Source organism: Rana temporaria, chromosome 6 (genome assembly GCF_905171775.1).
Source record: "Rana temporaria chromosome 6, aRanTem1.1, whole genome shotgun sequence".
Taxonomy (NCBI): Eukaryota; Metazoa; Chordata; class Amphibia; order Anura; family Ranidae; genus Rana; species Rana temporaria.
Genome location: NC_053494.1, coordinates 27036668 through 27064406, shown reverse-complemented (window position 1 = coordinate 27064406; position 27739 = coordinate 27036668). Strand labels below are relative to the sequence as shown.

The 27739-nt window shown below is 42.5% G+C and overlaps 1 protein-coding gene across 1 annotated transcript in view; it reads right to left on the bottom strand.

Moving 5' to 3' along the window:
• LCMT1 (leucine carboxyl methyltransferase 1) overlaps positions 1-27500 on the bottom strand; it is a 38925-nt gene extending 11425 nt beyond the window's left edge. Inside the window, exons 1-8 of the mRNA XM_040356510.1 lie at positions 27382-27500; positions 25897-25988; positions 23632-23753; positions 21108-21184; positions 19160-19221; positions 14588-14690; positions 11726-11846; positions 10131-10232 (exon numbers count right to left, since the gene is read on the bottom strand). Coding sequence (XP_040212444.1) covers positions 10131-10232; positions 11726-11846; positions 14588-14690; positions 19160-19221; positions 21108-21184; positions 23632-23753; positions 25897-25988; positions 27382-27467 — 765 coding nt within the window. The 5' untranslated portion in view covers positions 27468-27500. The remainder of the gene's footprint in view (positions 1-10130; positions 10233-11725; positions 11847-14587; positions 14691-19159; positions 19222-21107; positions 21185-23631; positions 23754-25896; positions 25989-27381) is intronic.
• Positions 27501-27739: the final 239 nt, after the last annotated feature.

Genomic DNA, 27739 nt, shown 5'->3' with positions numbered 1-27739 from the left:
GAATGTTGGGGCTTTTTTTGCACTAATATTTAATAAGAATTGAGGTCATTTAATAATGACCCATCAATATATGATTTTTTTTACATATTTATTCATATGATGTTGTAGCTTGATTTTGAGTAATCACTTAATTCAGCACTTTTTATTTAGCATTTTAGAAGCGCTGCACTTTTCAGATTTGTATGTCATGTTAGCCGATTACCTTTAATTTTTGTCATAGGTTGCCACGAGGCTGTGGATAGCGCTGTAGGAAGCTGGGCATTGGCAGCTTTTTGACAACTGTCAAATCTGGTTTCCAATGCCAGCTTGGGAAGCAAAGGCTACCGACGCACTTTTTTTTTTTAACATTAGATTTTGGGAAGCAGAATCGGGTCTTTTTTTTTTAAATCGAAGCAGTACTTACAGTTTTAGAGAGCGTTGTTCTCCGCCGCTTCCGGGTATGGTCTTCGGGACAAGGGCGTTCCCATTTGATTGACAGGCTTCCGACGGTCGCATACATCGCGTCACGAGTAGCCGAAAGAAGCCGAACGTCGGTGCGGCTCTATACGGCGCCAGCGCACCGACGTTCGGCTACTTTCGGAAAATCGTGACGCACTGTATGCGACTGTCGGAAGCCTGGCGGAAGACTGTCAATCAAATAGGAACGCCCAGTGCCGCAGCCCATACCCGGAAGCGGCGGAGAACATCGCTCTCTAAAACGGTAAGTACAGCTTCGATTTTAAAAAACCACCCGATTCTGCTTACCAAAACGAGCCTCAATCTAATGTTAAAAAATTTAGTTTTTGGGTGAACCTCCACTTTAACAACTTTGCTGTGCCCACATCCAATCCTTAGATCCTTTTACACTGGGCGTTTTTCAGGCGCTTTAGCGTTAAAAAAAAAGTGCGTGTAAAGCGCCTGAAAGAAGCTGCATCTGCAATCCCAATGTGAAAGCCAGAGTGCTTTCACACTAAAGCGCCTGAAAAACGCCTCAGTGTAAAAGGGGTCTTAGCATTAAAAAAAGCGCCTGAAAGAAGCTGCATCTGCAATCCCAATGTAAATGCCCGAGTGCTTTCACACTGAGGCGCTGCGCTGGCAGGGCGTAAAAAAAAAATCCTTTATCAGCATTTTTCGGGCGCTGCCAGTGTGAAAGGGCTCTGGAAGCACTCTGGCTTTCACATTGGGATTGCAGCTGAGGCTTCTTTCAGGCGCTTTACAGACTTTTTTTTAACGCCAAAGCGCCTGAAAAACGCCTCAGTGTAAAAGGGGTCTTAAGCTAAATATCAAGAATCTTGTCCCTGACATCCTTGGACAGAACTTTGGTCTTGGCCATGGTGGAGAGAGACTGGAATCTGATTGATTGCTTTATACAGTTAACAAGCTGAGATTAACAAGCTCTCCCTTTGAGAGTGCTAGTAATCTCAGCTCGTTACCCGTATAGAAGAAGGGAGTAACCGCTCAAGTGCGATTGTTGAACCTCTTCACTGGATCCAAAGCCACAGGTGCTGGCAATGCAAATGATAATGCAAAAAAGTAGGAAGGAAGGTTTGGCAGCCGCACTCTAAAAAAAAATTGTTTTTTCTTATTAAATGTTAAGAAAAACATAGAAAGTTAATTTAACTTTAATTATAAAAACGTATCTAGTATATTGATCGACAGTCACTTTATAGTAGGCATCACTTTAGCCAGTCACGTAGACATACCAGAGTGTTTACATTTTCTGGAAGCAGACACGATCGCATTTTATTGACAATATATCCTGAAGAACTGAACAGTCTTTCGCACGGAACAGATGTTGCCGATACACAAAGAATTGTCTGCACAAAACTGCTTAAAAACTGGTAATTTTTGCCCCCTTCCCCTGATGCATCCTCCTGCTCCACAGATGCAAAAGGTACCTCAATCCAATGGGTGCAGTTTGCTCGCATCCAGCAGGGTAAGTCTGTCCGGAGACGTCAAGAATTTTGAACGATCAAAAAAAAATTAAAGATTAATCGAGGAATTAATCTTTTAATTTCCCCAGCCCTAATTTTTGTGATTTGATTTTACAATAAAAGAAACCAATTTTTTCGGACTGCGGCTGTCCAAACCTTAGTTACCCGTATAGAAGACACCTGGGGGCCAGAAATCTTGCTAAATTGATAGGGGATCAAATCATTCTCACTCAATTTGTTTTTCTGGATTTTCTTTTGTTATTCTGTCTCTCACTGTTGAAATAAACCTCCAATTAAAATTAAAGACTGATCATTTCTTTGTCAGTGGGCAAACGTACAAAATCAGCAGGGGATCAAATATTTTTTTCCCCCTCGCTGCAAGTGTGCAATTTTAATTGCTCAATAAAGGTTTCTCGCTATGCGAATAATGATCCCGCGCTACTATTCTTTTGTCATAGAAAGGAGACTGAAGCTCATCTTCAAGTTTAGATTATTAAATTACAGTCTATGGCCGCCGCAACTTAGAGAGGCAAGTGCTGTATTCACAAAGCACTTGCGTCCTAAGTTACGGCGGCGTAGCGTAAATGGGCCGGCGTAAGCGCGCCCAATTAAAATTGTGAAGAGGTGGGCGTGTTTTATGCTAATGATAGAGGATGAGACCAAGTGAATATAAACCAAAGGCTGCTTAGGGCCAGTTAGCATAAATACTCATAGGTCAAGGGATATTGGTTGGGACTTTCGAGGCACTGATAGGAAACCACATTTGACCCATTATATAGCAATTCTAACAGAGGCCAGTCTTCCTTTTTGACTTTTATGCTAATGAATCGTGACCCGACGTGATTGACGTTTTAAACGAACGGCGCATGCGCCGTCCGTGGACGTATCGCAGTGTGCATGCGTCGGATAGAATGCCTAAGATACGTCGAACACTGCCTACGACGTGAATGTAACTTACGCACAGCCCTATTAGCGTACGACTTACGCAAACAACGTAAAAAGATACGCTTGTTCCGACGTCCATACTTTGCATGGGCTGCGCCACCTAGAGACCTGCTTTATCTTTACGCCGGTGTATGTCTTACGTAAACGGCGTAACTAAATGCGACGGGTGCGCGTACGTTCGTGAATCGGCGTATCCAGCTCATTTGCATATTCAACGCGGAAATCAACGGAAGCGCCACCTAGCGGCCAGCGTAAATATGCACCCAAGATACGACGGCGTAAGAGACTTACGCCGCTCGTATCTTGGCTAAATTTAAGCGTATCTGGTTTCCAGAATACACTTAAATATACGCCGGCGCAAATTCGGACTTAGGACGGCGTATCTACTGATACGCCGTCGTAAATCTTTAAAAATCTGGCCCTATGAAGCAAAAGCAACTGCTCACTGTGTCATCTTCTAGCCACTCATCCTTTTTTACATTTCAATGTTTTTATTGAAAACAATCCAGCAGTAACAGAAGTAGCTGTTAAACAGAGGCCAATTCTCGAATTGTCACTATGCCAGATACATGAATACAGAAAATATGAATTAACCAAAATAACATCACCCATGAACACAAGGGAACGATCAATAATTGTGGGATGTTCTCAGATAAATCTGCTGAGATTAGGAAGTCCAACAAACAGTCAATAAATAAGAAAAAGTTAACTTTATCTACAAAAGAACTGTCCTAATCAAGAGTCAGAATTGTAACCATGTGCAATAGAGTGCAGCAACCCGAGTATGGTACGGAGAGATAAACGGGGAGGGGGGTGGAGGGGGAATAGTGGATAAGGGGAAACAAGGGATCCTCATACCGATTCCTTAATAAAGCTTTAAAAGGAGTTGTAAATAAAAAAAAAAAATTATGCTTCCCTTAAACGGGAAGGTGGAATAGTACAGATTCCCTAACAGCCCCGGAAGAATTTACCCCCTTCCTGACCAGAGCACTTTTTGCGATTCAGCACTGCGTCGCTTTAACCGACAATTGCGCAGTCGTGCGACGTGGCACCCAAACAAAATTGACGTGCTTTTTTTTCCACAAATGGAGCTTTCTTTTGGTGGTATTTGATCACCTCTGCGGTTTATTTTTTGCACTATAAACATAAAAAAAAAAAATTCGGAAAAATAAAAATAAAGCATTTTTGCCATAATAAATATCCCCCAAAAATATATAAGTCTCTCTCAGTTAAGGCCAATATTTTGTAAAAAAAAAAAAAAAAAAGGCAATAAGCGTTTATTGATTGGTTTGCGCAAAAGTTATAGCGTCTACAAAATAGGGGATAGTTTTAAGGCATTTTTACTATTTTTAAATTTTTATTATTAGTAATGGCGATGGGTGATCTGCGATTTTTATTGTGACTGCGACATTATGGCAGACACATCGGACACTTGACTATTTTTGGACCATTGTCATTTATACATCGATCAATGCTATAAAAATGCACCGATTACTGTGTAAATGACACGGGCAGTGAAGGGGTTAAACACTAGGGGCGATCAAGGGGTTAAAGTGGTTGTAAACCCACTTTTGCAAGTTACACCTACAGGTAAGCCTAGATTAAGGCTTACCTGTAGGCGTTAGCAGTATCCCCTAAACCAGGGGTACTTAATTAAAATTCAAGGAGGTCCGGTCGCCAAAATTTTCTTTGGCCCGAGGTCCGAATCTCAAGTCTGTGTTATGACTCTGAGAAAGATTGTAGTCATTGTATTTCTATTAAAACATGAAAAATGTACAATTTCACAGCGCCCCTTTACATCAGGTGTCCCCATCACAGTGCCCCTTTACATCAGGTGTCCCCATCACAGTGCCCCTTTACATCAGGTGTCCCCATCACAGTGCCCCTTTACATCAGGTGTCCCCATCACAGTGCCCCTTTACATCAGGTGTCCCCATCACAGTGCCCCTTTACATCAGGTGTCCCCATCACAGTGCCCCTTTACATCTGGTGTCCCCATCACAGTGCCCCTTTACATCAGGTGTCCCCATCACAGTGCCCCTTTACATCAGGTGTCCCCATCACAGTGCCCTCTTACATCAGGTGTCCCCATCACAGTGCCCCTTTACATCAGGCATTCCCGTCAGAGTGCCTCCTTACATCAGATGTCCCATCAGAGTCCCCCTTAACATAAAATGTGCCCATCAGCATCTCCCTTAACATAAAATAAGAGTCACGCTGATGGGCACATTATATGTTAAGGGACCCTCTGATGGGCAAATTTTATGTTAAGGGACACCCTGATGGGCACATTTTATATTAAGGGGCACTCCGATGAGCACAACAAAACGTGCCCCTTAACATAAAATATGCCCACCAGAGTGCTCATTACCAAAAATGTGCCCATCGGAGTGTTCCTTAACATAAAATATGTCCAACAGCATGCCCCTTAATATAAATGTGCCCATCAGTGTGCCCCTTAACATAAAATAAGGGTCACGCTGATGGGCACATTTTATTTTAAGGGGCACGCTGATGGACAAAATGTAATTTAAGGGGCACGCTGATGGACAAATTTTATTTTACGAGGTATGCTGATGGACAAATTTTATTTTAAGGGGCATGCTGATGGGTATATTTTTAATGTGCAAACTGATGGCCACATTTTATGTTAAGGGGCACGACAAAATATGTCCATCAGTGTGCCCCTTAACAAAATATGCCCATCAGTGTGCACATAAAAAATATACCCATCAGCGTGCCCCTTAAAATAAAATGTGTCCATCAGAGTGCCCCTTAAAATAAAAAAAGGTGCCCATCAGCCTGACCTTTAATTTATATATGCCCAGCAGTGTGCACAATAAAAATACTTGATCACTAGTTAAGTGTATAACACATACCTTGCATGCAGGAGGGCACATCTTAAATATCGAAGGGACAGAAGCTGCGAGACATTGGGAGCCAGGACCCGGGAACCGCGAACAGCGGGGGGACGGGCGCGCCCGTGACGTCACGCCTCTACTCGCAGGGGGAGCCGGGAACCGCGAGCAGCAGGGGGCGGGGCGCACGTGACGTCACGCCCCTACTCACGGCCCGTGAGTCAACTTTTGTTTTTGCCGAGACCAGCGGTGAGGAGCAGGGGGCGGGCACATGCACGCAGCGTCAGTGGTTGCTGAGGAAACCCGCGATCCCAGCAAACCAACGCTGCCATTTACATTATACTGGCGGTCCGGGAAGAAGCGTCACTCGGTCCGGACTCGGACCGCGGGCCGCCATTTAGTGACGGCTGCCCTAAACCTACACGGTTTAGGAGGTATTTGCCGAATGACAGAACCGCTGTTTACGGCGCATGCGCCATAGACAACGGCACGCAGGCGCACCAACAACAGCCGTCCTAAACACGGCAATGTTTGACGGCTACCGCGTGCATGACGTCATTGCCACTCCGGCCAATCACAGCACCGGAGCGGCGAAGAAGATCGCCGGAGACATGGCGGCGGCAGAGGAGAGCTTCGGGGTTTCGTTCTCAGGTAAGTCGATCACAATGAGCTAGTAGCTCATTATGACTTTATCTTGCAGGGTATTTAAAAAAAAAAAAACACAAGGGTTTACTTCCTTTTTAAGCGTCTCCTAGGGTGTTATTCTTACTGCGTGGGGGCTGGGCTTACTGTGACATGACACTGATCGCTGCTCCCGATGGCAGGTAGCAGGCGATCAGTGTCCTGTCACTAGGCAGCACAGGGAGATACCTTGTTTACACAGGCAGCCCCCCATTCTGCAGCTCTGTGACATGATCGCGAAACACCGGCGGACAGTCCAAGCTTACGTCATGGAGCGCGTACGACGGCAAAAATTAAAGGGACGTGTGTATATATATATATATATATATATATATATATATATATATATATATATATATATATACACACACACACACGCCCATGTGCCTGTCCGTGCCATTCTGCCAACGTAAAAGTGCGTGCAGCAGTGGGCAAGTGGTTAAACAAAGGCCAATTCTCAAATTGTCACTATGCCAGATACATAAATACAGAAAATACGAATTAACCAAAATAACATCACCCATGAATATAAGGGAACGATCAATAATTGTGGGATGTTCTCAGATAAATCTGCTGAGATTAGGAAGTCCAACAAACAGTCAGTAAATAATAAAATGAACACTTTATCTACAAAAGAACTGTCCTAATCAAGAGTCAGAATTGTAACCATGTGCAATAGAGTGCAGCAACCCGAGTATGGTACGGAGAGATAAACGGGGAGGGGGAATAGTGGATAAGGGGAAACAAGGGATCCTCATACCGATTCCTTAATAAAGCTTTAAAAGGAGTTGTAAACAAAAAAAAAAATTATGCTGAAATGACTGTTTACAGGGTATAGAGACATAATAATTAACCGATTCCTTTTAAAAACAAAAATCAATCATATAATGTACCTGCAGTTTCTAGTTTTGTTTTTGCATGTTGTTTCCTGCCTCTCTGCTGTACAGAGCCACAGAGCAGTGATGGTTTGGAAAACGAAACTGATCCAAAGGGGAGGTGCTGAGGGGTTTTAGACACACAGTAATCACACCTCTTTGAAGTTAGTGACCACAGAGAGAAAGCTCCCAGCACTGTAGTTATCAGGAAACAGACAACCAGGAAGTGTGGAGATCAGAGAAGAATTACAGCAACTTGAGAGCAAAAACGAACAATGAGGACATGAAAACAGCACTGCATTAAGGTATAGGAAGCTATTAAGATGGAAAAAAAAAATCCTTTACAAACCCTTTAAAGTAGGGTAGGGACCAAGTACCAGCGCAAAAGTGTGTTATTCTGCCACTCAGACAGAGCAAAAGATTCAGGTCTTTTTCCCACTGGTACATATAGGAGGAGTTTTTAATTTGGTTCAGTGAGAGGCATACACCGCAGATATTCGTCCTCTCAAAAGATCCCTAGCCTGGCAAGACAACTCAAAAGTTGTAAGTGTATGTGGCCGAACTGTTAGATTAAATTTGCATTTGACAAAAGACACAATTTGATTATATTGGAATATTTCCCCAATAGGTATCTGCATATTGTCTTAAAAGTGTTGTAAAAAGTATACCTGGTTTTCATTAAAAGGGGTTGTAAAAGGTAAAAAAAAAAAAAAATCCTAAATAGCTTCCTTTACCTTAGTGCAGTCCTCCTTCACTTACCTCATCCTTCCATTTTGCTTTTAAATGTCCTTATTTCTTCTGAGAAATCCTCACTTTCTGTTCTTCTGTCTGTAACTCCACACAGTAATGTGAGGCTTTCTCCCTGGTGTGGAGCGTCATGCTCGCCCCCTCCCTTGGACTAACGGAGAGTCTGCAATGAAGAGAGCGTCCTGACCCTCCAGTAGTCCAAGGAAGGGGTGAGCATGACACTCCACACCAGGGAGAAAGCCTCACATTACTGTGTGGAGTTACAGACAGAAGAACAGGAAGTGAGGATTTCTCAGAAGAAATTAGGACATTTAAAAGCAAAATGGAAGGATGAGGTAAGTGAAGGAGGACTGCACTAAAGTAAAGGAAGCTATTTAGGGGGGGAAAAAAAATTGTACCTTTACAACCCCTTTAAAGTGAAGTGCACCAACTATTAAAGAAGAACTGTAACCCCACCCCTTATGCATATAAAAATCATTTTATAAAAATGTCTTCCTTCATCATAGATACTCCCTCCTAGGATGGGTTTCTAATAACTTCTTGCACGGTCTACTCCCATTATTATAGAGGATATATATATATATATATATATATATATATATATATATATATATATATATATATATATATACACACACACACACACACACACATACACACACATATATATATATATATACACACACACACACACACACACACACACACACACACACACACTGCAAGGTAGCCTTCCGGGTCATGATTGCAGACGGACAACGGTGAGAGCCGGCGGTGCAGAGAATGGTCTATGTCAGGGGTGCCCAACCTTTCGAAGAGCGAGGGCCACTTAAGCGACTTGGTAACTGATCACGGGCCACAATGAGAGGAGTGGGTGGATAACAGCCCACTCGGCTCTATAGAGCCCACTCTACTTTCAGCACACGAAACTCGCAGGTAACAGAAGTCTATGGCTCAGTGCATGTAACCCATAGGTGCACTTCTCTGCACCTGCGGATCAGTTTGAAAGCAGCCCAGTAACCACTGCATAACAGATATGTTCATATATACACTGTGATATTAGTAATAAACTTATCTTTAATAACAGTATTGGATTCTATTTTATTCCACCCCAAAGCAGGAGGTCGCGGGCCACATCAGAGGGCTCTGCGGGCCACATGTGGCCCCCGGGCCACTGGTTGGGCACCCCTGGTCTATGTGGACAGCTTTATCCCAGATGCCTGTATACTTAGATGTGCCTGTTTTAATCATCAACCATGTGAGTTGCTAAATGTTGTTCTTTCATTAAATGTAACCATATTGCTACATATAGGTGCCCCTCTTCTATTTTATATTCTGTAGCTCCTGCTGGATTTTGCTTCTAATCCCTTTGTGGATGGACATTTTATGGTTTACACAGCCCATCATGGTGCTATAATCTTTTTATATGGACTATAAACTGAAGGACTTATAAATAAATGGTTGTGGAACGAATCATTTGAGTTTATTATTTCTTATGGGAAAATTTGCTTTGATATAAGAGTGTTTTGGATTACAAGCATGTTTCTGGAACTAATTATGCTCGCAATCCAAGGTTCTAATTAAGCTGATTGCATATGAGTAAAAAGTGTGAAGTTTACATAGTTATTAGTTATTCTAAAAAGATTGTTTTATAAACTATGTCCAGACCATTGTCATTTTGCTTGTGGGCATTGTGAAGCCCACAAGCACTTACTTCCTGGAAGTCTTGGGTGGGGAGTGATAATTGGGTAGTGCACTGCACCCTGGGAAATGATGACACACATTTCCCAGGAGCATTAGAGGGAGATGATGTCAGGATCCTAGGTGATTCCAAAGGCAGATTTCGTGGGACCGCATAGCAACAGGCATTTCCAGATGAGTAAAAAAACATTATTTTTTTCTTTTTTAGGTCTAATGAGCACAATAATGGAAAAAAAAAAATTTGGGATGCAAACTCCACTTTAATACTAGTGCCGAGAGCTCAAATAAAAGCAAAGGTGGTGGGAAATGCAACCAGCCAGCTTCGATCAAAACTCAAACATCAAGTCTGGGTGGACTTTGCCCCTCTAAACATTGTGCAACAGAGAGAAGGAAAGCAGTGGGCTCCTCACCTGAGACTGGAGTGACCGGCAGGCCTCAACTCCCGCCAGATTGCATTGTCGTCTCTGCAGATTCTCTATCATGATCTGTCCAAAGCGGTCTGCCATGTTGACCTGGTCAGTAGAAGAACAGAGGTCAATAGACATTTCTTATCACTGGCTGGCTCGTAAAATAATCAAATAAAACATCAGACTGTTCTCATCAAATGTTTGACATCTCATAAACCCTTCTGCCCATCCTGCCAGCTGAATCGGGTCCAGCAAGAATGGAGTTTATAGAAGGAGCAGAGATATACAATATTACAGAATCCCTGAATATTTCTCAATCTGTCAGCTCAGTCCATGTTGATCTTGAGCTCTAACAAATTTCTGTAGTTCTGCAATGGTTGTGTATGTTCAAAGCGCATTTGTCACCTATAGACAGCAAAGGCTGTTATTCATAATAAAAGTGAAATACCAGGACTTTAACCACTTAAGCCCCGGACCATATTGCTGGTCAAAGACCAGGCCACTTTTTGCGATCACTTTAACTGACAATTGTGCGGTCGTGCGACGTGGCTCACAAACCAAATTGGCATCCTTTTTTCCCCGCAAATAGAGCTTTCTTTTGGTGGCATTTGATCACCTCTGCGGTTTTTATTTTTTGAGCTATAAACAAAATTAGAGCGACAATTTTGGAAAAAAAATGAATATTTTTTACCATAATAAAATATTCCCCAAAAATGTATTATATATATATATATATATATATATATATATATATATATATATATATATATATATATATATATATATAAGGAAAAAAAATTCCCTCAGTTTAGGCCGATACATATTCTTCTACATATTTTTAGTAAAAAAAAAAAAAAAAAAAAAAAATAAATAAAAATAAATCGCAATAAGCGTTTATTGATTGGTTTGTGCAAAAGTTATAGCGTTTACAAAATAGGGGATAGTTTTATGGCATTTTTATTAATATTTTTTTTACTAGTAATGGCGGCGATCAGCGATTTTTTTTTCGGTACTACGACATTATGGCGGACACTTCGGACACATTTTTGGGACCATTGTAATTTTTATAGCGATCAGTGCTATAAAAATGCATTGATTACTATAAAAATGCCACTGGCAGGGAAGGGGTTAACACTAGGGGGCGGGGAAGGGGTCAAGTATGTTCCCTGGGTGTGTTCTAACTGTAGGGGGGGTGGACTCATTAGGGGAAATGACTGATCGCTGGTCATACGGCGCTTGCGCCCGCCGTGTAGAGCGGACTGCGCAGGCGCCGTATAGTGCCGACTCGCAGCTCGGCTATTTCCGGAAATCTGGTGACGTGCGTTGTGCGACAGGGGACCTGTTTCACAAGCCGTCAATCATGGAACCGAAGGATAGGAACGCCCAGTCCCGCAGTCATCAGAACCCGGAAGCCCTGGACAAAAGCAGAATATAAAAGGAATGTACGAAAAAAAAAGACCTGCCGAAAGTAAATGTCCTTAGTATGCTGGCTCTAATATTAGAAATTAGTTTTTAGGGTGAACCCCCGCTTTAATTTTTTGCTGGGGGGGGGGGGGGGGAGCAGAACTCTGCTTTAAGAACACCATATGATCCTATACCTGTTCATAGTTTACAAACATGGCTGTGGGAAAGGTGTCAGTTGCCCATCTCAGGAGGTTGGCGGAATTCTCAGGAGACATGTAAACCAGCACACACTCCGCCACAAGCAGTGTTGGAAGCCTGGAAATAAAGACAGAAAGAAGATTTCAAGCAAAACCAACACAACATGGCAAAAAAGAACTTCTAGTTGAAAGGGAGCGTGAAAAAAAAAAAGATGAATTGGAAAGTCAGTATTTCTTTCCCTTCATCAATAAAATATTTGCACAAGGAATTGGCGAGTCAGTAGAGTCCATACAATCATATCTGCAAAAAGTTGGTAACCTACAGATTTGAGGATTGACCCTGCATTCACACCTGAGCGTTTTATCGCCTGAAGCGCGACGCTCAAAAACGCTAGAGGGGAAAAAATACATTATTCCCTATGGAGATAGTTCACATCTCCACTCCAAAACGCCCGACGCCGAACACCTGAACGCGCGTATCGGGCGTTTTTGAGCGTTTCCATTTCCCATAGAAAGTAATGGAAACGCTTGATTCAAGCGACTACGAGCATTTGCTACGGGCGTTTCGTCGCTTTAATCAATAGAACATTTCACCCAGGCAGAAGATAAAAAAAAATCTACCAACAAGTGATGAAAAGATGATCATTTTTCCTAATGGCTAAAATAAAAAAACGTCGGACGACACTGTATGCAAACGCGCAAATAAGCATGAATACGTGCGACAAAACGCCGGAAAAACCGACCGCACGACCAACCTACGCTCAGGTGTGAATGCAGCCTTAGGCAATTCCTCTACTTCAGGGCTTGTGATAGCTTCTGCAGAACTCTTCTCCATGTGTGTCAGTTTATGTGGCTAATCTCTAAAAAGAATTTAGGATGCATCAGCAAGGCCTGAAAGTCATTGGCTACCAACTTTTAATAAATCTAAATTGTTGAAACCTGACATTCAACAATCCATATATTTGGGGCTCCACTTCTTTCTACACATTCATCCCAGGTGTCTCAATACATAAAGGGTAACTCTGGTCAAGCAGAAGATTTTATTTAAAGAGTAATTCTACTTCTGTTGAAAAAAAATTTAAAAATAAAAACCATTCCCCTCTGGGTGATCTATGTACATTGCAAGGATTTGAAAAAACATTGTTTGATTCCTTCCTTTTCTTATGCAGAATCAGCTGTTTTTGTTCATATGCTGAGTGAATCTGTATGGGAGTGGTTTTAGAATTATGAATCAGTTGCTGCACCTGCAGGGCTCGAATGAGAAAAGTGGCACGGAGCGCATTGCTTGCTTTAGACGTGTTTTGCCTTTGGAGTATCTCACCAAAAATGAAAAATGTTGTTGCAGGGGATGCCCAAAATCGGACTTGTATCTTAACGCCGACTTCTGGGAAAATCAGTAAGCCAATCACACAAGCAAATTACAATTTCAGGTGGTGTTCTGTACACTGCGTACAGATCGCCTCTAGATGGCCATATTGCATTTGACAGAAAACAAAAAACAGTGCTGCTGAAAAGGAAAGGTAATTTTTATATCGGATGTGATTCCCACCGCACTGCAAATCACGTGCTATTACTGTGCAATGCGATTTCAGCCATACAGATAGTTTTTTGGTCCGCAACAGAGTCGGACTGCATGGGGGATGTGCGATTCCTGTCCGAATTTGCAGTTCGCACTGCGATATGCAAACTGATTGGCGGGCATTAAGTTTCAATTGACTCTCAGCAGTTCGCATAGGGCAGTGTGAACTGCCGCCGGGTGACATGCGATGCAGGAACCCGCAGTGAATTTGCAGGGTTCCCGCATCACTGCAGTGTGAACCAAGACCAAGTCTCAATTGTACATGCCATATTTGTTTTTTTATTTGACTTCAACTTAAAGTGAACCTGTTGACATGGATAGATTAAGCACAGGTTCACAAAGATAGAAGAAAAGACGCAACACTCCCGTTCAGCAACAAAAATCTTGTATGCTTTATTTGATGTAGTAAGAAAGAGACACTAACACAGCTCTAGAAGGGAAGCAGTTGACGCGGTTCACACTTTTAGTGAAAGTAATCACTAAGGGCCAATAGAGTGAAACGCATCAATTTCCCTGGTAGAGTTATTTTAGTGTGTTACTACACCCAATAAAATATAAAAAAAATTATTGCTGAATGGCAGAGTCTCTTCTCTTCTGACATTTGCGGCTGCGGACCAAGCTGGCACCCAGGATTTCAGCAGTATGCCATATGCCAAAGTGTTACTAAATACAGTGAAATCAGTCTGTTTATGCAGTAAAGCATGCTTGTTATACTCACTGTGGAACCTAAATGGTTCATCCTCTGCATTATGTAAAAATGCTGTTTGATCCTGTCTTCTCCGATTCTCCCCATTGTTTACCGTCCCCAAACCATCTTCCGACAGTACAGAGTCCTAGAAAGGCACTCTGCACATGCCCAGTTTGGCGTGTATTGCTAGAGTTTTTTTTTTCTCATGGGAGGGTGCATGTGATCAGCACAGGGCCAATCATCACTGTCCAGACAGAGGGTCAAGGGTCATGCAGCCTTATAGGACAGAGTACAATAAAAGAAGACTCCTACAGCGTTTAACCAATCACTGAATGAAGTCACAAGACTGCTCTATACTGCTGAGAACGGGTATTTAGCAGTTTAGATTTACTAAAACTATTGCATTTCTATGTTCTGTGGAAAACCAGATATAGCGAATGCAGAGTCCTGGGTTTAGCAACACTTTAAGACTGAAGTCCACCTGGAGTGTTGTGCATCTCCTTCCCTATAAGCACAGGTTCCCATTAGGATAACATTAAGGTATATGGTGTGCGTTAAATTTTGGGCTTTCCTTTTTAAATAGACACCTTACTGTGGGTCCATGCCAACTTTCTTTAGCTTCTCCTCCATGTCCTTCAGGTTTCTCAGATCTGCCCCAAGGATGGCGTATCGAGAGGAGTCAAGGCTGTAAGCATCTATGGAAAAAGCAAACAAGTATCTGTATAAGCATCTGAAGAATGGCCACAGACTGGCATGAATCTCTCAGGCAGCTGGCGGAGATCAGATCAAACAAGTTGTATAGCTCTGGTGAGGCTTCCCTCGATGGACACCCAATAGTAGCCCAAACCATAAAAATCAGAAAGGAGCGCCAGAGCAGAACTAGATGGGAAGCCAAGAGCATTTTAATTGTCGGTTAAATATAAAAGTAGCCAATGCACATTGATAGCAAACACACAGGATAAAATTGAATGGACTCGGAGAAAACAGTGACGGCACCATATTATATTAGAACCAGTACTGAATTCTTTCCATGGTGGAACAACTTGATAGCGGTTACTGAGCAGCAATGGAGACCTCCATTAACCACTTAAGGACCCATTCACGCCGATATACGTCGGCAGAATGGCACGGCTAGGCACATCCACGTACGTGGCTCTTTAAGCACAGCCGTGGGGTCGCGGGCATGTGCACGCGACCCGGTCCGAAGCTCCGTGACCGCGGGACTCGCAGACCCGATCGCCGCTGGAGTCCCACGATCGGTCCCCGGAGCTGAAGAACGGGGAGAGCTGTGTGTAAACACAGCTTCCCCGTTCTTCACTGTGGCGCCATTATCGATCGTGTGTTCCCTTTTAAAGGGAGCCACAATCGATGACGTCACACCTACAGCCACACCCCCCTACAGTTAGAAACACAAATGAGGTCATACATAACCCCTTCAGCGCCCCCTAGCGGTTAACTCCCAAACTGCAACTGTCATTTTCACAATAAACAATGCATTTTAAATGCATTTTTTGCTGTGAAAATGACAATGGTCCCAAAAATGTGTCAAAATTGTCCAAAGTGTCCGCCATAATGTAGCAGTCATGAAACAAAAAAAAAAAAAAATAATAAATTCGTTGATCGCTGCCATTAGTAGTAAAACATTTTTTTTTTTTTATAAAAATGCAATATAACTATGCCCTTATTTGTAAACGCTATAATTTTTGCGCAAACCAATCGATAAACGCTTATCGCAAATTTTTTTACCAAAAATAGGTAGAAAAATACGTATCAGCCTAAACTGAGGAAAAAAATGTTTTTTTTATATATTTTTGGGGGACATTTATTGTAGAAAAAAGTAAAAAATATAGTATTTTTTTCAAAATTGTCGCTCTATTTTTGTTTAGAGCGCAAAAAATAAAAAACCGCAGAGGTGATCAAATACCACCAAAAGAAAGCTCTATTTGTGGGAAAAAAAGGACGCCAATTTTGTTTGGGAGCCACGTCGCACGACCGCGCAATTGTCAGTTAAAGCGACGCAGTGCCGAATCGCAAAAACTTTCCGGGTCCTTTAGCTGCCTTAAAGGTCCGGGTCATAAGTGGTTAAAGAAAAAGTCGGAAAAAAATTAAACTGTTGATAAAGAGTGCAATCTTTTTTTTTTTTTTTTCTTTTGGTTGAACTACGCAGGCAAGGCAAATCTTATTTCACACACTTTGATAAAGACCGGTGCTCTTCTCGTTCTGTCGTCACCACAGAAGGTCATTTGCTTTATGTGTTTTCTTCCAAAGTCTGTCAATCGAGGCACTGAAAGATGGTCCTGGAAGTTTTTTGTTTCAGCAGTGGAAGGCAGATTGGCCAAAACCGCGATGACAATTTCAGCGCCGGAGCCGCGATACCCGGAAGTAAACTCCGGGAGAGAGATCCTTAGCCGAAGGAGGGGTTCGAGGATGGCTGCGGGGGCTTCGTTCTAAGGTAAGTAATACATAATGAGCTAGTATGCTATGTATACTAGCTCATTATGCCTTTGTCTTGCAGGTTTTTTATTTAAAAAAAAATTTAAGGGTTTACAACCACTTTAAAGCAGATCTAAAAGCACTATATTTACCTCCTCTCTAATGGTTTGGGTTCCTCATTAGCATAATTGCATGTCTCTTCTGTAATAGCCTGCCTGTTCAGGATCTGTTGTAAAATGTTTTCTGTTCCACTTTAAGGAAATGCAAATCATATATTTTTATTTCTTGCATAGGTTTAGGTTCATTTCAAAAGGATAAGTTCACCTTAGGGAACATGCTATTTGTTTCACCCATTTTTAGGGTTGAAAATGTCACATGTTGCCGCTCCTGCAATCTGCTGCCTCTGTGCGACAGCAGTACAGGGAGAAGATCCCCGTACCAGCTGTCACTTTTTGAAAAGAGCTCGGCCATGCAGGGCTCCACCCACAAAGCTGCATCATTCATTCACAGATTTCTGTGACTGGATGAACTACAAGTAACAAAGAATTTGCAGCTGTTGGCTTGTAGTTTTCAATGAACTATCACGGCACTGTTGAGCGCTCAGGTAGTTCACCGATTCTTCCTGTCAGTGTGTAACTGCCTGCCTGTACAATGTATGGGTAGACAGCTTACACCGACAGCCTCCTGGAATCTTGCATGGCACCAAGCAATCTAATCGCGGGTCCAATGCTTTCCAGGCTCCTAAAAGATCTAGTAAATGCACTTTTTTTTCTACCTGCATAAAAGAAAAAAAAAAAAAAGAAGTGCATTTTTTTTTTTTAAATGGTGAACTTATCCTTTAAGCTACCAAAAAGTGAACAGCACCAAGCGCAATTACCCCTCAGAAGGTTTCATTTTACTGTTCTTTACTACACTATTTACTTACTATATATACACAAGTTATGTGTGTTATTACACTTAAGTATACTAATAATGGTGCAATATACTTTTAAAACCAGGAAAAATATATTCCGACCCATACAGACAACAGTACACTAAATTACGATGTGGCTTTTTGAACCTACAATCTCAGGATAGAACAAGAAGAAAAGGAAAGAGTTGAGCAAAGTGCATGCTCCCTGCGCAATTTACACCTTTCCCCTTGATATGAGGCTTTTTACAATGTGCCAATTTAGGTAGATAAAATAAGTGGTTAAGTTTATGTTTTACGAGCGGTTATAATCATAATCGGTTATACAGTGTTGTACATTGTTGGCTATCTATAAAAAGGTAGAAAGTTTAAAGTGAAAGCGACAATGCATCTTGGCTTACTGAAGACTGAATATGGAAGTTTTTAAAACACGTTAAAATGGTCCAATCACCAGATCCTATTCCAAAATCCAGGCAATTTTTTTTTTGCAGCAGCCACAAGTGAAATACGTTACCTTACCTCCAAGGCCCATGCACACTGGGTGATATGCTCTGGTGCAGGAAGCTGCTGTGTTTTGCTGCAGCTCAGAGGGCAGAGATGCATCATCCAGCCCCATTGCCTATAAAACTATAAAACTGTATGAGAGCCGCTGGAAGGTGCGCCTAGCGGGACTTCCACTTAGGCAGTATTCACCCAGGGACAAATGCAGATTCCTTGAATTCCAGGCATCAGTCTCTGGGCACATACTGCCTGAAACACACATACCTCTAGGTGCACCACACAGCCCCAGCAGCTGTCAGATTCTCAAAGAGTTTGACAGGATTCCTGCAGCAGGCTGCATGGTGCGCTTATCCCCTCAGCTAAACACTCACCTGCTACCTCATGTGCTAGGGCCAAATGTCCAGTGTGCATGAGGCCAAAAATATATACAGTAAAACCTTGGTTTGAGAGTAACTTGGTTTGAGAGCGTTTTGCAAGACAAGCAAAATGTTTTAATAAATTTTGCCTTGATATACAAGCGATGTCTTGATATAAGAGTAGTGTCATGTCACAACCGAGTATAAAAAAAAAAGAAGAGAGGAGCCTCCAAGTGTAGCAATATGGTTACATTTAATGAAGGTACAACATTTCACTTAGAGGCGCCTCTCTTCTCTTTTATACCCTGTAAAAAAAAATGCTTTGATATACAAGTGCTTTGGATTACAAGCATGTTTCTGGAATAAATTATGCTCGCAAACCAAGGTTTTACTGTATATAAATTTCATTAATCCTAGTTACTACAGTCAGCATTCCTGGTAAAGTAAAGAATTCTATCATTCACTCTTCCTTTGTCCATTCACAAAAAGCTTTGCATTCTTTTTACAGTACACAAAGCAAAGCATTCATTAAATATAAGATGGGGAGGGGCACATAAATGACAGGATCTCCCCTTGTCCAATCTCAGCAGGTTACCAGAAGAAAAAGAAAAAGAAAAAGAAAAAAAAAAAAAAACACACACACTAAAGGAAGAAGCACCAGACTAAAGATAAGATAAGAGTCAAAATGTATTTATTGCTTATTAGATACTGCTGGCCAGTAACTGCTGATCCAGCTTCCCTACACAGATTCACTGATGAAGGAAGAGTTTATTCCGACACCCAAAATGTGTTGATAATTTTAGTATATACTTATAAATTATTTTGCACTCTTATCCTTCCGCCTGGTGCTCCTTCCAATAGTGCAGTTTTATTTTTTTAGCAGCCATTATTTTTTTTCCACGACTGCTACAGGCATCAGAAGCAAAACTTTTGTTTATATACACACACACAATACTGTACTCACCTATCAGCATAGAGTCTCCACTGTGGGTTTCCATTATTGGCTTGGAGAGAGGTGGTTTTGACCTGTTAAAACAAAATTAAAAGCAGTCGGAAATTGCAGTTGATGCAGCCCCGATTGGACATTTGAGTTAGCAGAGAAAAAAAAAAAGGATAGAGAATATATTAGATAGATAGATCTCTATCTATATCTAAGAGATAGGGATATAGAGATATAGATAGAGATATAGATATATAGAGATATAGAGATATCTCTATCACAGGCCTTTGCTGAATTCTATTTTCATGGTCGAGGGTGTAAATCCTACAGGCCAGTACGTGGCAAAGAATCGCTTCAACTTTCAAAGTTATGGCTCTGGCAACGTACACATGTCTATACAAGCAAGAAGGAATACACATTGCTCTGAGGTACATTGGTGGAAGGCTTTTAGGGATCACTACTATGCCTCATATACAGCTGATAATGGTGAAGTTCAAGCGAAGATTTCGTTTAGGTTTAAAGGTCAGGTGTAGGTGTATCAGAATACATTTGTCTTGACATCAGCATCCTGTAAAGCCCTGCACAGCAGTGCTAGGAGAGGAAAGATCAGTCCTTCACAGCAGCCCTAGAAGAGGGTCCCTTTTACAAGTCAGAGCTTTATTGGTTGCATAGTTTTGTTAGCACAGGGATGAACCCATTAATATGCGGTTGCCAGTTGCAATCACAGGCAGGGAACATGCTTTATTACTTAACAGCAGTGTAATCTACAGAAAGGTCAAAGACCCGACTTTGCTGCCTGCACAGGTAACTGGATCACAAGACTGGCTAAACAGAATTGCAAATCCTTTCACAAGTAAAGCATTACAATACATATTCCATCTGTGCATTTGGCTTTCTGCTTTGAATTCTGCTTTAAGCATTAAGTTGAGGTTTAAGCTGGCCATATATGTATTGCAATTTGGCCATTTTAGCAAGATCAGGCCGAATTTCAATCCATTGTTGGACAGGCTGATTGGATCGACTTGGGTACAATCAGCCTGTCAGATCTTTCTACATGCGATTACTGCCAATGGCTATAACCACTAGCAGTAATCATGGTATTCCGTGCGCCCCTTCACTGGCAGAACACAATAGCGCTGCAGGAGATATTTCCCCATCAAACAGTGTTGACGGAGGAATTAAGCCATTTTCTTTTCTTCTACCCAAGGTGGAAGGAAAGGGAATTGATCCACCCATGGCTTGCCTTAGGGTTATTTTGAGGATAAACATGTTTACTTATCAGTTTTGTGTGTGGTAGCCTGAAAACACCCAAACCACTATTGTACACCGTGTAGCACAAAGCGGACAGGGCAAGTTGAGGGACCAATTCTCCATCAGGACTGCTCCTCTTGGGGTGGGGGGGGGGGGGGGGTCAGGGACATTATGGCTGGACGTGTATATATGAACACCGAAGAGGTCAGTGGGTCATTCACTATCCTAGCTGCGATGAAAAGGGTTCGCCCTTGAAAACGAGTCATCCATTTTGAACAATACTTGGTATTCCTGCAGTACAGAAGGACTTGAATAGACTTCTAGATAGGTAGTTCCACTTGCTAGGATATGCGTTTATGCTCTATGCATTTGTGAGTATATTTATTGCGGTTTCCATCTTTCATTAACCTTTATTGAGGTAATGTGCTAGGTTGGTGCGCCATACTCTTTTAACCACTTGAGAGCCGCGCTATAGACGCAAGACGTCCACAGCAAAGCTTTCAAGTGCCGGGTGGACGTGAGAGAAGTGGCACAAGACAGCTAGCCTTGAGGGTGAATGAAGTAGAAGCTCAGCTGATGGCAGATTGCATTATAACCACAATGTGATTTTATTAATATATAAAATAAGCTAATCCCCCTGTACATATAAACATTTTAGTAAACAAAGTATCACAACGGCTTTCAATCCCATTATAGGAGGTAAACCGTAAAACCCACTTACTTTATGTTGTAGAGCTTTCGTGCGACTATTGCAGGAAAATCCACTTCAAAATATTTCTTAGGCAGGAGATTTTCATCCTAGAATGATAGTAAAACAATCCGCTGTTTATTCCAGATAGAATGTCATGTCAATTCTTTTTTGCATAAACATTAACAATTTTGGCAGAGAACAAAAAGAAAAAGTACCAAGTACATTACGTCATGTAGGAAGATGTGAGAATTTACAGAACAAATATGCATTAAAAACAAACAATTAAAGCCATTTGGCAATACCTTGAAGTAAGGAGAGCATATAATAAAAGCCTATCAGGTAAACAATGGTCCTTAAGGGCAACCTACAAAGCTAGTGATGAGAATCAATATATCTGTAGATACCTCAATCTGTAAAGGCTGAAACTGTAAAAAGTAGTGCACTCAGTTCGAACAACAGGTTCAGCGAGGCGTGAGAATATGAGCCAACAATTTAGGCCCCTCTGTCAGCCTCCCTGCCTTATATCATTAAACAAATGTAGTAAGAAAGAAAAGAAGAGGTGAGAGTGGACAGGCAAAAGAAGAGCGAGTGAAGAAAGAGAAGGGAAAAAAAAAAAAAAGGGGGGGGGGGGGCAGGAGACTGGGGAAGGACTCTCTCAAAAGAAGGGGGGGTGGGAAAACCACCAGCTACCCTCTCCATCAGATTGCGGTACTTATGGGCATTACATTAGGCCTAGAATGGCCTCCGATGTCAACATCTGGTACGTTTTTACACCAGTTCAGACATCAACCTGCATCAAATCCGGACATAACTGAAAACTTCCAAATTTTGTCCACGGTTCCCAAATAAGAATGTCATTTTTTTTTTTAAATAGAATTTCTGCCACTGAACCACCCAAAAGCAGTTTAACCACTTTCTTACTGGGCACTTAAACCCCCCTTCTGCCCAGACCAATTTTCAGCTTTGAGCGCTGTCGCACTTTGAATGACAATTGCGTGGTCATACAACACTGACATTTTTATAATTTTTTTTCCTACAAAATAGAGCTTTCTTTGGGTGGTATTTGATCACCTCTGCGGTTTTTATTTTTTGTTAAAAAAAAAAAATATATGTAAAAGGCTGATTATTTTTTTTTTTTATATATATATATATATATAATATATAAAATATATTTTGTTATAAAATTTTGCAAACGGGTAATTTTTCTCCTTCATTGATGTACGCTGATGAGGCTGCACTGGTGGGCACCGATGGGTTTGTTTACATCATGTGATCAGCTATCATTGGCTGACAGTTGATCACATGGTAAGGGGCCGGGACCGGTGATCACAGGGGGCGTTGCGTGTGCAAAGGGGAGGACGTCTATTGACATCCTTCCGGATTTTCGAATGACGGCAACAGTGCGGACCTCTAGTGGTTAAAGAATATGGGACAGTCTGACAATTATTTCTCTGCTTATAAAGTCTACCTAACCAAGCTTGAATCCGAGATGAGACAAAAGGGTTACTGCAGGGGTCGACAAAATCCGGGCGCCAGGTCACAATTGCGACAAGAAATTGTGACGTGGCGGCCGGTAATTGAGGCCGCGGCTTTGCGGCCTTGTGAAGTCCCAAGCTCTTCCTTCTGTGAGCCATGACTCTGTGAGCTGGCGCCATCTGGTGGTGGCCGTTGGCATTACAAGTTAAACAGCTTTCTAATGTGTAATCTTTCACTGCCATCTCCTTCCCTCTAAGTAGAACCCCCAAACATTATATATATATTTTTTTTATTCTATAACACCCTAGAGAATAAAATGGCGATCGTTGCAATACTTTCTGTCACGCCGTATTTGCGCAGCGGTCTTACAAGCGCACTTTTTTTGGGAAAAAATACACTTTTTTTTTTAATTAAAAAAATAAGACAACAGTAAAGTTATCCCAATTTTTTTGTTTGTGAAAGATAATGTTACGCCGAGTAAATTGATACCCAACATGTCACGCTTCAAAATTGTGAAAACTTTTACCCTTTAAAATCTTCATAGGCGATGTTTAAAAAAATCTGCAGGTTGCATGTTTTGAGTTACAGAGGAGGTCTAGAGCTAGAATTATTGCTCTCGCTCTACAAATCACGGCGATACCTCATGTGTGGTTTTGAATACCGTTTACATATGCGGGCGCTACTCGCGTATGTGTTCGCTTCTGCGTGCGAGCTCGTCGGGACGGGGTGCGTTTTCTGGCTCCTAACTTTTTTAGCTGGCTCCTAGATTCCAAGCAAATTTGTCAAACCCTGGGTTACTGAACCACTGGGCTGCAGAAAAACAACTGCATTGTATCAAGGCAAGCAGGATTTAATCTTTTGCACTGCTTACAAACCTTTTCTAAAGAGTAGCGCAAAACACTTTAGCTGACAGCCAATGGCTGCGCTGCCATCAATCTATCCAATGGAGAGCCGAGAAGAACGCGATCGCAAGATGTTTTTTCACCTTAATGCATAGGACTCTAGTGAACCATTGGATGGTCTCCGATTGGTGCAGCTAGCCTTTTAAATTTTGGGACGGATACATTTGAGAACTTACCTTTAACCTCCAGAACGTTGTGTCCAGCCCGGCCCCAAGGTTAATGACTTGGCAATTGCATTCAGTTCTCCCCAGAAAGGCAGTGAGTAGTTGAAAGACCCCCTGTACTCGGGCATAGTATCCTAAAAAAAGCAACAGAAATAAAATCAATGAAGATTCATTCCAATGCTTACAGATCACCTTCACAAACTGAGAACTACAAAACAGCAACTGCAGTGCCATCTAGTGATAAATCCGGGTATTTATGTGAAAACCTGCAGGGCTACCTTTTACCAAGATATACTCTAGATTAGGATGAACTAAAGTAAAAATGGAAGGTTAAACCAGAGATGGGTACAGAGAGCACTGACCAGTTCTTTTTCCATGGATTTTCTAAGTCCTTTAACCACTTCCATAACGAGCCTTTTCTGGAACTTTTTGTTTACAAGTTTAAACACTTCCCTACATGTAAAAGTCATCGTTTGTTTGCTAGAAAACTACTCAGAACCCCCAAACGCTATATATGTTTTTTTAGCAGACATCCTAGGGAATAAAGTGGCGGTCATTGCAACTTTTTATCTTGCACGGTATTTGCGCAATAATTTTTCAAACGCCTTTTTTTGGGGGGGGGGGGGGAAACGGTTTCATGAACAAAACAGTAAAGTTAGCCCAATTTGTTTATATAATGTAAAAGATTATGTTACACCGAGTAAATAGATACCCAACGTGTCACCCTTTAAATTTGCGCACACTCATGGAATGGTGCCAAACTTTCGTACTTAAAAATCTCCATAGGCGACGCTTAAATTTTTTTTCACAGGTTACCAGTTTAGAGTTACAGAGGAGGTCTAGTGCAAGAATTGTTGCACACGCGGGGATACCTCACGTGTGGTTTGAACAGCATTTACATATGCGAGTGGGACTTATGTGTGTGTGTTCGCTTCTGACCTCGAGCTACCGGGGACAGGGGCGTTTAAAAAAAAAAAAAAATCTTAATTTTACTTAATTTTTTTTTTTTTTAATTATTTTTTTGATCACTTTTATTCCTAATACAGGTAATGTAAACATCCCTTGTAATAGGAATCTATTGTGACAGGTCCTCTTTATGTAGAGAGGTGGGGTCAATAAGATCGCACCTCTCTCCTCCACGTTAGAAAGCATGAGATCAGGAAAAAAAAAATTCATCGATCTCATGCTGACAGCTGCTGATCGCGGCTTTGTTTACTTCTGGGAACCTGGGCGCAACATCATAATGTTGCGCCCTGGCCTCCGACGGTCATAGAGAAGGCTGGTGACCACCTGGTCACCAGAAATCTCCATCATCGTCATCAGATACCCCCTCCCCCCCTAAAGTCCAGGACGTCATATGACATCCTGTGGTGGGGAAGTGGTTAAATTGCTTTTTTTTTTGCTAGAAAATTACTCAAAACCCACAAACATTATATGTTTGTTTTTTTTAGCAGAGACCCTAGGGAATAAAATGGCAATAGCTTGGCAATCGCTTGTCACACGGTATTCACGCAACAATTTTTCAAAAGTGTTTTTTTTTTTATACAAGCTATTGCCATTTTATTCCCTAGGGTCTCTGCTAAAAAAAAAAAAAAAGGTTTCATGAATTAAAAAACAAAAAACAGTAAAGTTAGCAGCCCAACCTGGTCACCGGAAATCTCTATGATCAACGTCCGGCAGTGGATTCCTTCTCTGGCTCGCCGATTGCATGGGCGAGCCGGGAGAAGCCCCCTCCCGCCGCCACCTGCAAGAACGATCAAGCAGGTAAAACTGTAAACATCCCTTGTAATAGGAATCTATCGTGACAGGTCCTCTTTATGGAGAGATGCGGGGGTCAATAAGACCCCCACATCTCTCCTCCATGCTGGAAAGCATGAGATCGCGATTGCGGCTTTGTTTACAACCGTGGTCTGGACATGACGTCATAACATAGCACCTGGGCCTCCGAGGGTCATAGAGATGACCGGAAATCTCTATGGTCATCATAGTCGATTGTTGGATTGTTTCTCCAGGTCCTCGATGGCACGGGAGTGCCCAGAGAAGCACGGGGTGGGAGGCGCGGATGTACTAAAAAATGGTGCACACAGAATCTGGTGAAGCCAAGCTTGATGGCCAATCCGCTTCTAGCTTTGACAAAATAAACTAGAAGCCGATTGGTTACCATGCGGAGCTGCACCAGGTTCTGTGTGCTCCAGTTTTAGTAAATCTCCCCCTGTGCATGATAAACCACATCAAACACAAAAGTGCCTTCTTTTTATTGCGTTCCCATTGACTTGCCTCTATTGATCTCGGGCGCCTTGCGCTCTTTGGCCTGCCTGACGAAATACTGGATGTAGGGATCTTTCCAATAACCAACACTCACCGCAAACCTGCAAAAAGCAAACAAAGGGTTAGTTCATCTATGTGGCCCCCCTAAGAAATTAAACCTACAATAGATCCCAATCAGGATCTGCAAAGTCATTTTTCCCCCGGAAAACAGCACCATTGTTATTTCGTCCTCCATTGTTCCACACTGCTGTCCCTTCCTGCCAATGAAATGAACAGACCGACACAGAGAAATGTGATGCCCGCTGAATGGCAGTATGGATGTGTCAGGTGGTGGGCTGCCAACCAATCAGGTTTAATCACTTCAAACTGATATGCCAAGTGCTCCCTTTGTGGGGCCTGTGTGTATAAAGCTTTGCTTATCAATAAAGTTGTGGCAATGAAAAAAAAAAAAAAAAAAAAAAAAGTATATATATTTATAGGAGGTGTGTCCAGGAGGACACCTGGTCTTCAAGCTGACCCCTTTATCGCTGGGTGTGATAGTGGTGAGTAATCTTCTGCTCAGGTCGGGGGTCACACCGAATACCGATGTGGCTCGGGGGGGGGAATGTTCTCCATTTCAGGGACAAATCACACCCACATTTTTCCCTGAATTCAGACCTGAAACTGAGCCAAAGACACACAGGACCTTGGTGTATATACAGAGTGGGGGGGGGGGGATGTATATACAGAGTGGGGGGGGATGTATATACAGAGTGTGGGGGGGGATGTATATACAGAGTGTGTGGGGGGGGGGGTGTATATACAGAGTGTGTGGGGGGGGGGGGTGTATATACAGAGTGTGTGGGGGGGGGGGGGGTGTATATACAGAGTGGGGGGGGGGAGGGGTGTATATACAGAGTGGGGGGGGGGAGGGATGTATATACAGAGTGGGGGGGGTGTATATACAGAGTGGGGGGGGTGGTGATGTATATACAGAGTGGGGGGGAGGGATGTATATACAGAGTGGGGGGGTGTATATACAGAGTGGGGGGGGGGGGGTGGGGGGGATGTATATACAGAGTGGGGGGGGGGGTATGTATATACAGAGTGGGGGGGTGGGATGTATATACAGAGTGTGTGTGTGTGTGTGGGGGGTGTATATACAGAGTGGGGGAGGGATGTATATACAGAGTGGGGATGTCTATACAGAGTGGGGGGGGGGGTGTGTGTGTATATACAGAGTGTGTGTGGGGGGGATGTATATACAGAGTGGGGGAGGGTGGGGGGTATGTATATACAGAGTGGGGGGGGGGATGTATATACAGAGTGTGTGTGGGGGGGGATGTATATACAGAGTGTGGGAGGGATGTATATACAGAGTGGGGGGGGGGGGTGTATATACAGAGTGGAGGGGGGGGTGTGTATATACAGAGTGGGGATGTATATACAGAGTGGGGGGGGGGGGAATTTTCCTCCCCTCCCCCTCATGTGTCCTGTATGTGATCTCCTCCTCACCTCTTACATATAGAGGCGTCATCACAGGTGCCCCTCACAGCCTCATCCGCGGTGTCAGAGTTCCCGGACATGTCTCCTCCTCTCATCACGACACCTCGCACACCGTTCTGCAGTCTCACACGCCATTGGCAGGCTTCTTTCCGAAACGAGCTGTCCCATTGGTCCCGTTATCCGCCACTCCCCTGTTCACTTCCTATTATGCAAATCTTTTGGACATGCGGCCGAAGTGCCGTCGGCCATATTTAGTGAGGGAAATAAAAAGGGCAATGACTTTCTGCGGTGCTGTGTCTTTTATGTAAAAAAAAAGCTGATATTTATAGATAAAAGGAAACTTGCACAATTTCCGGCGGTGGATTTA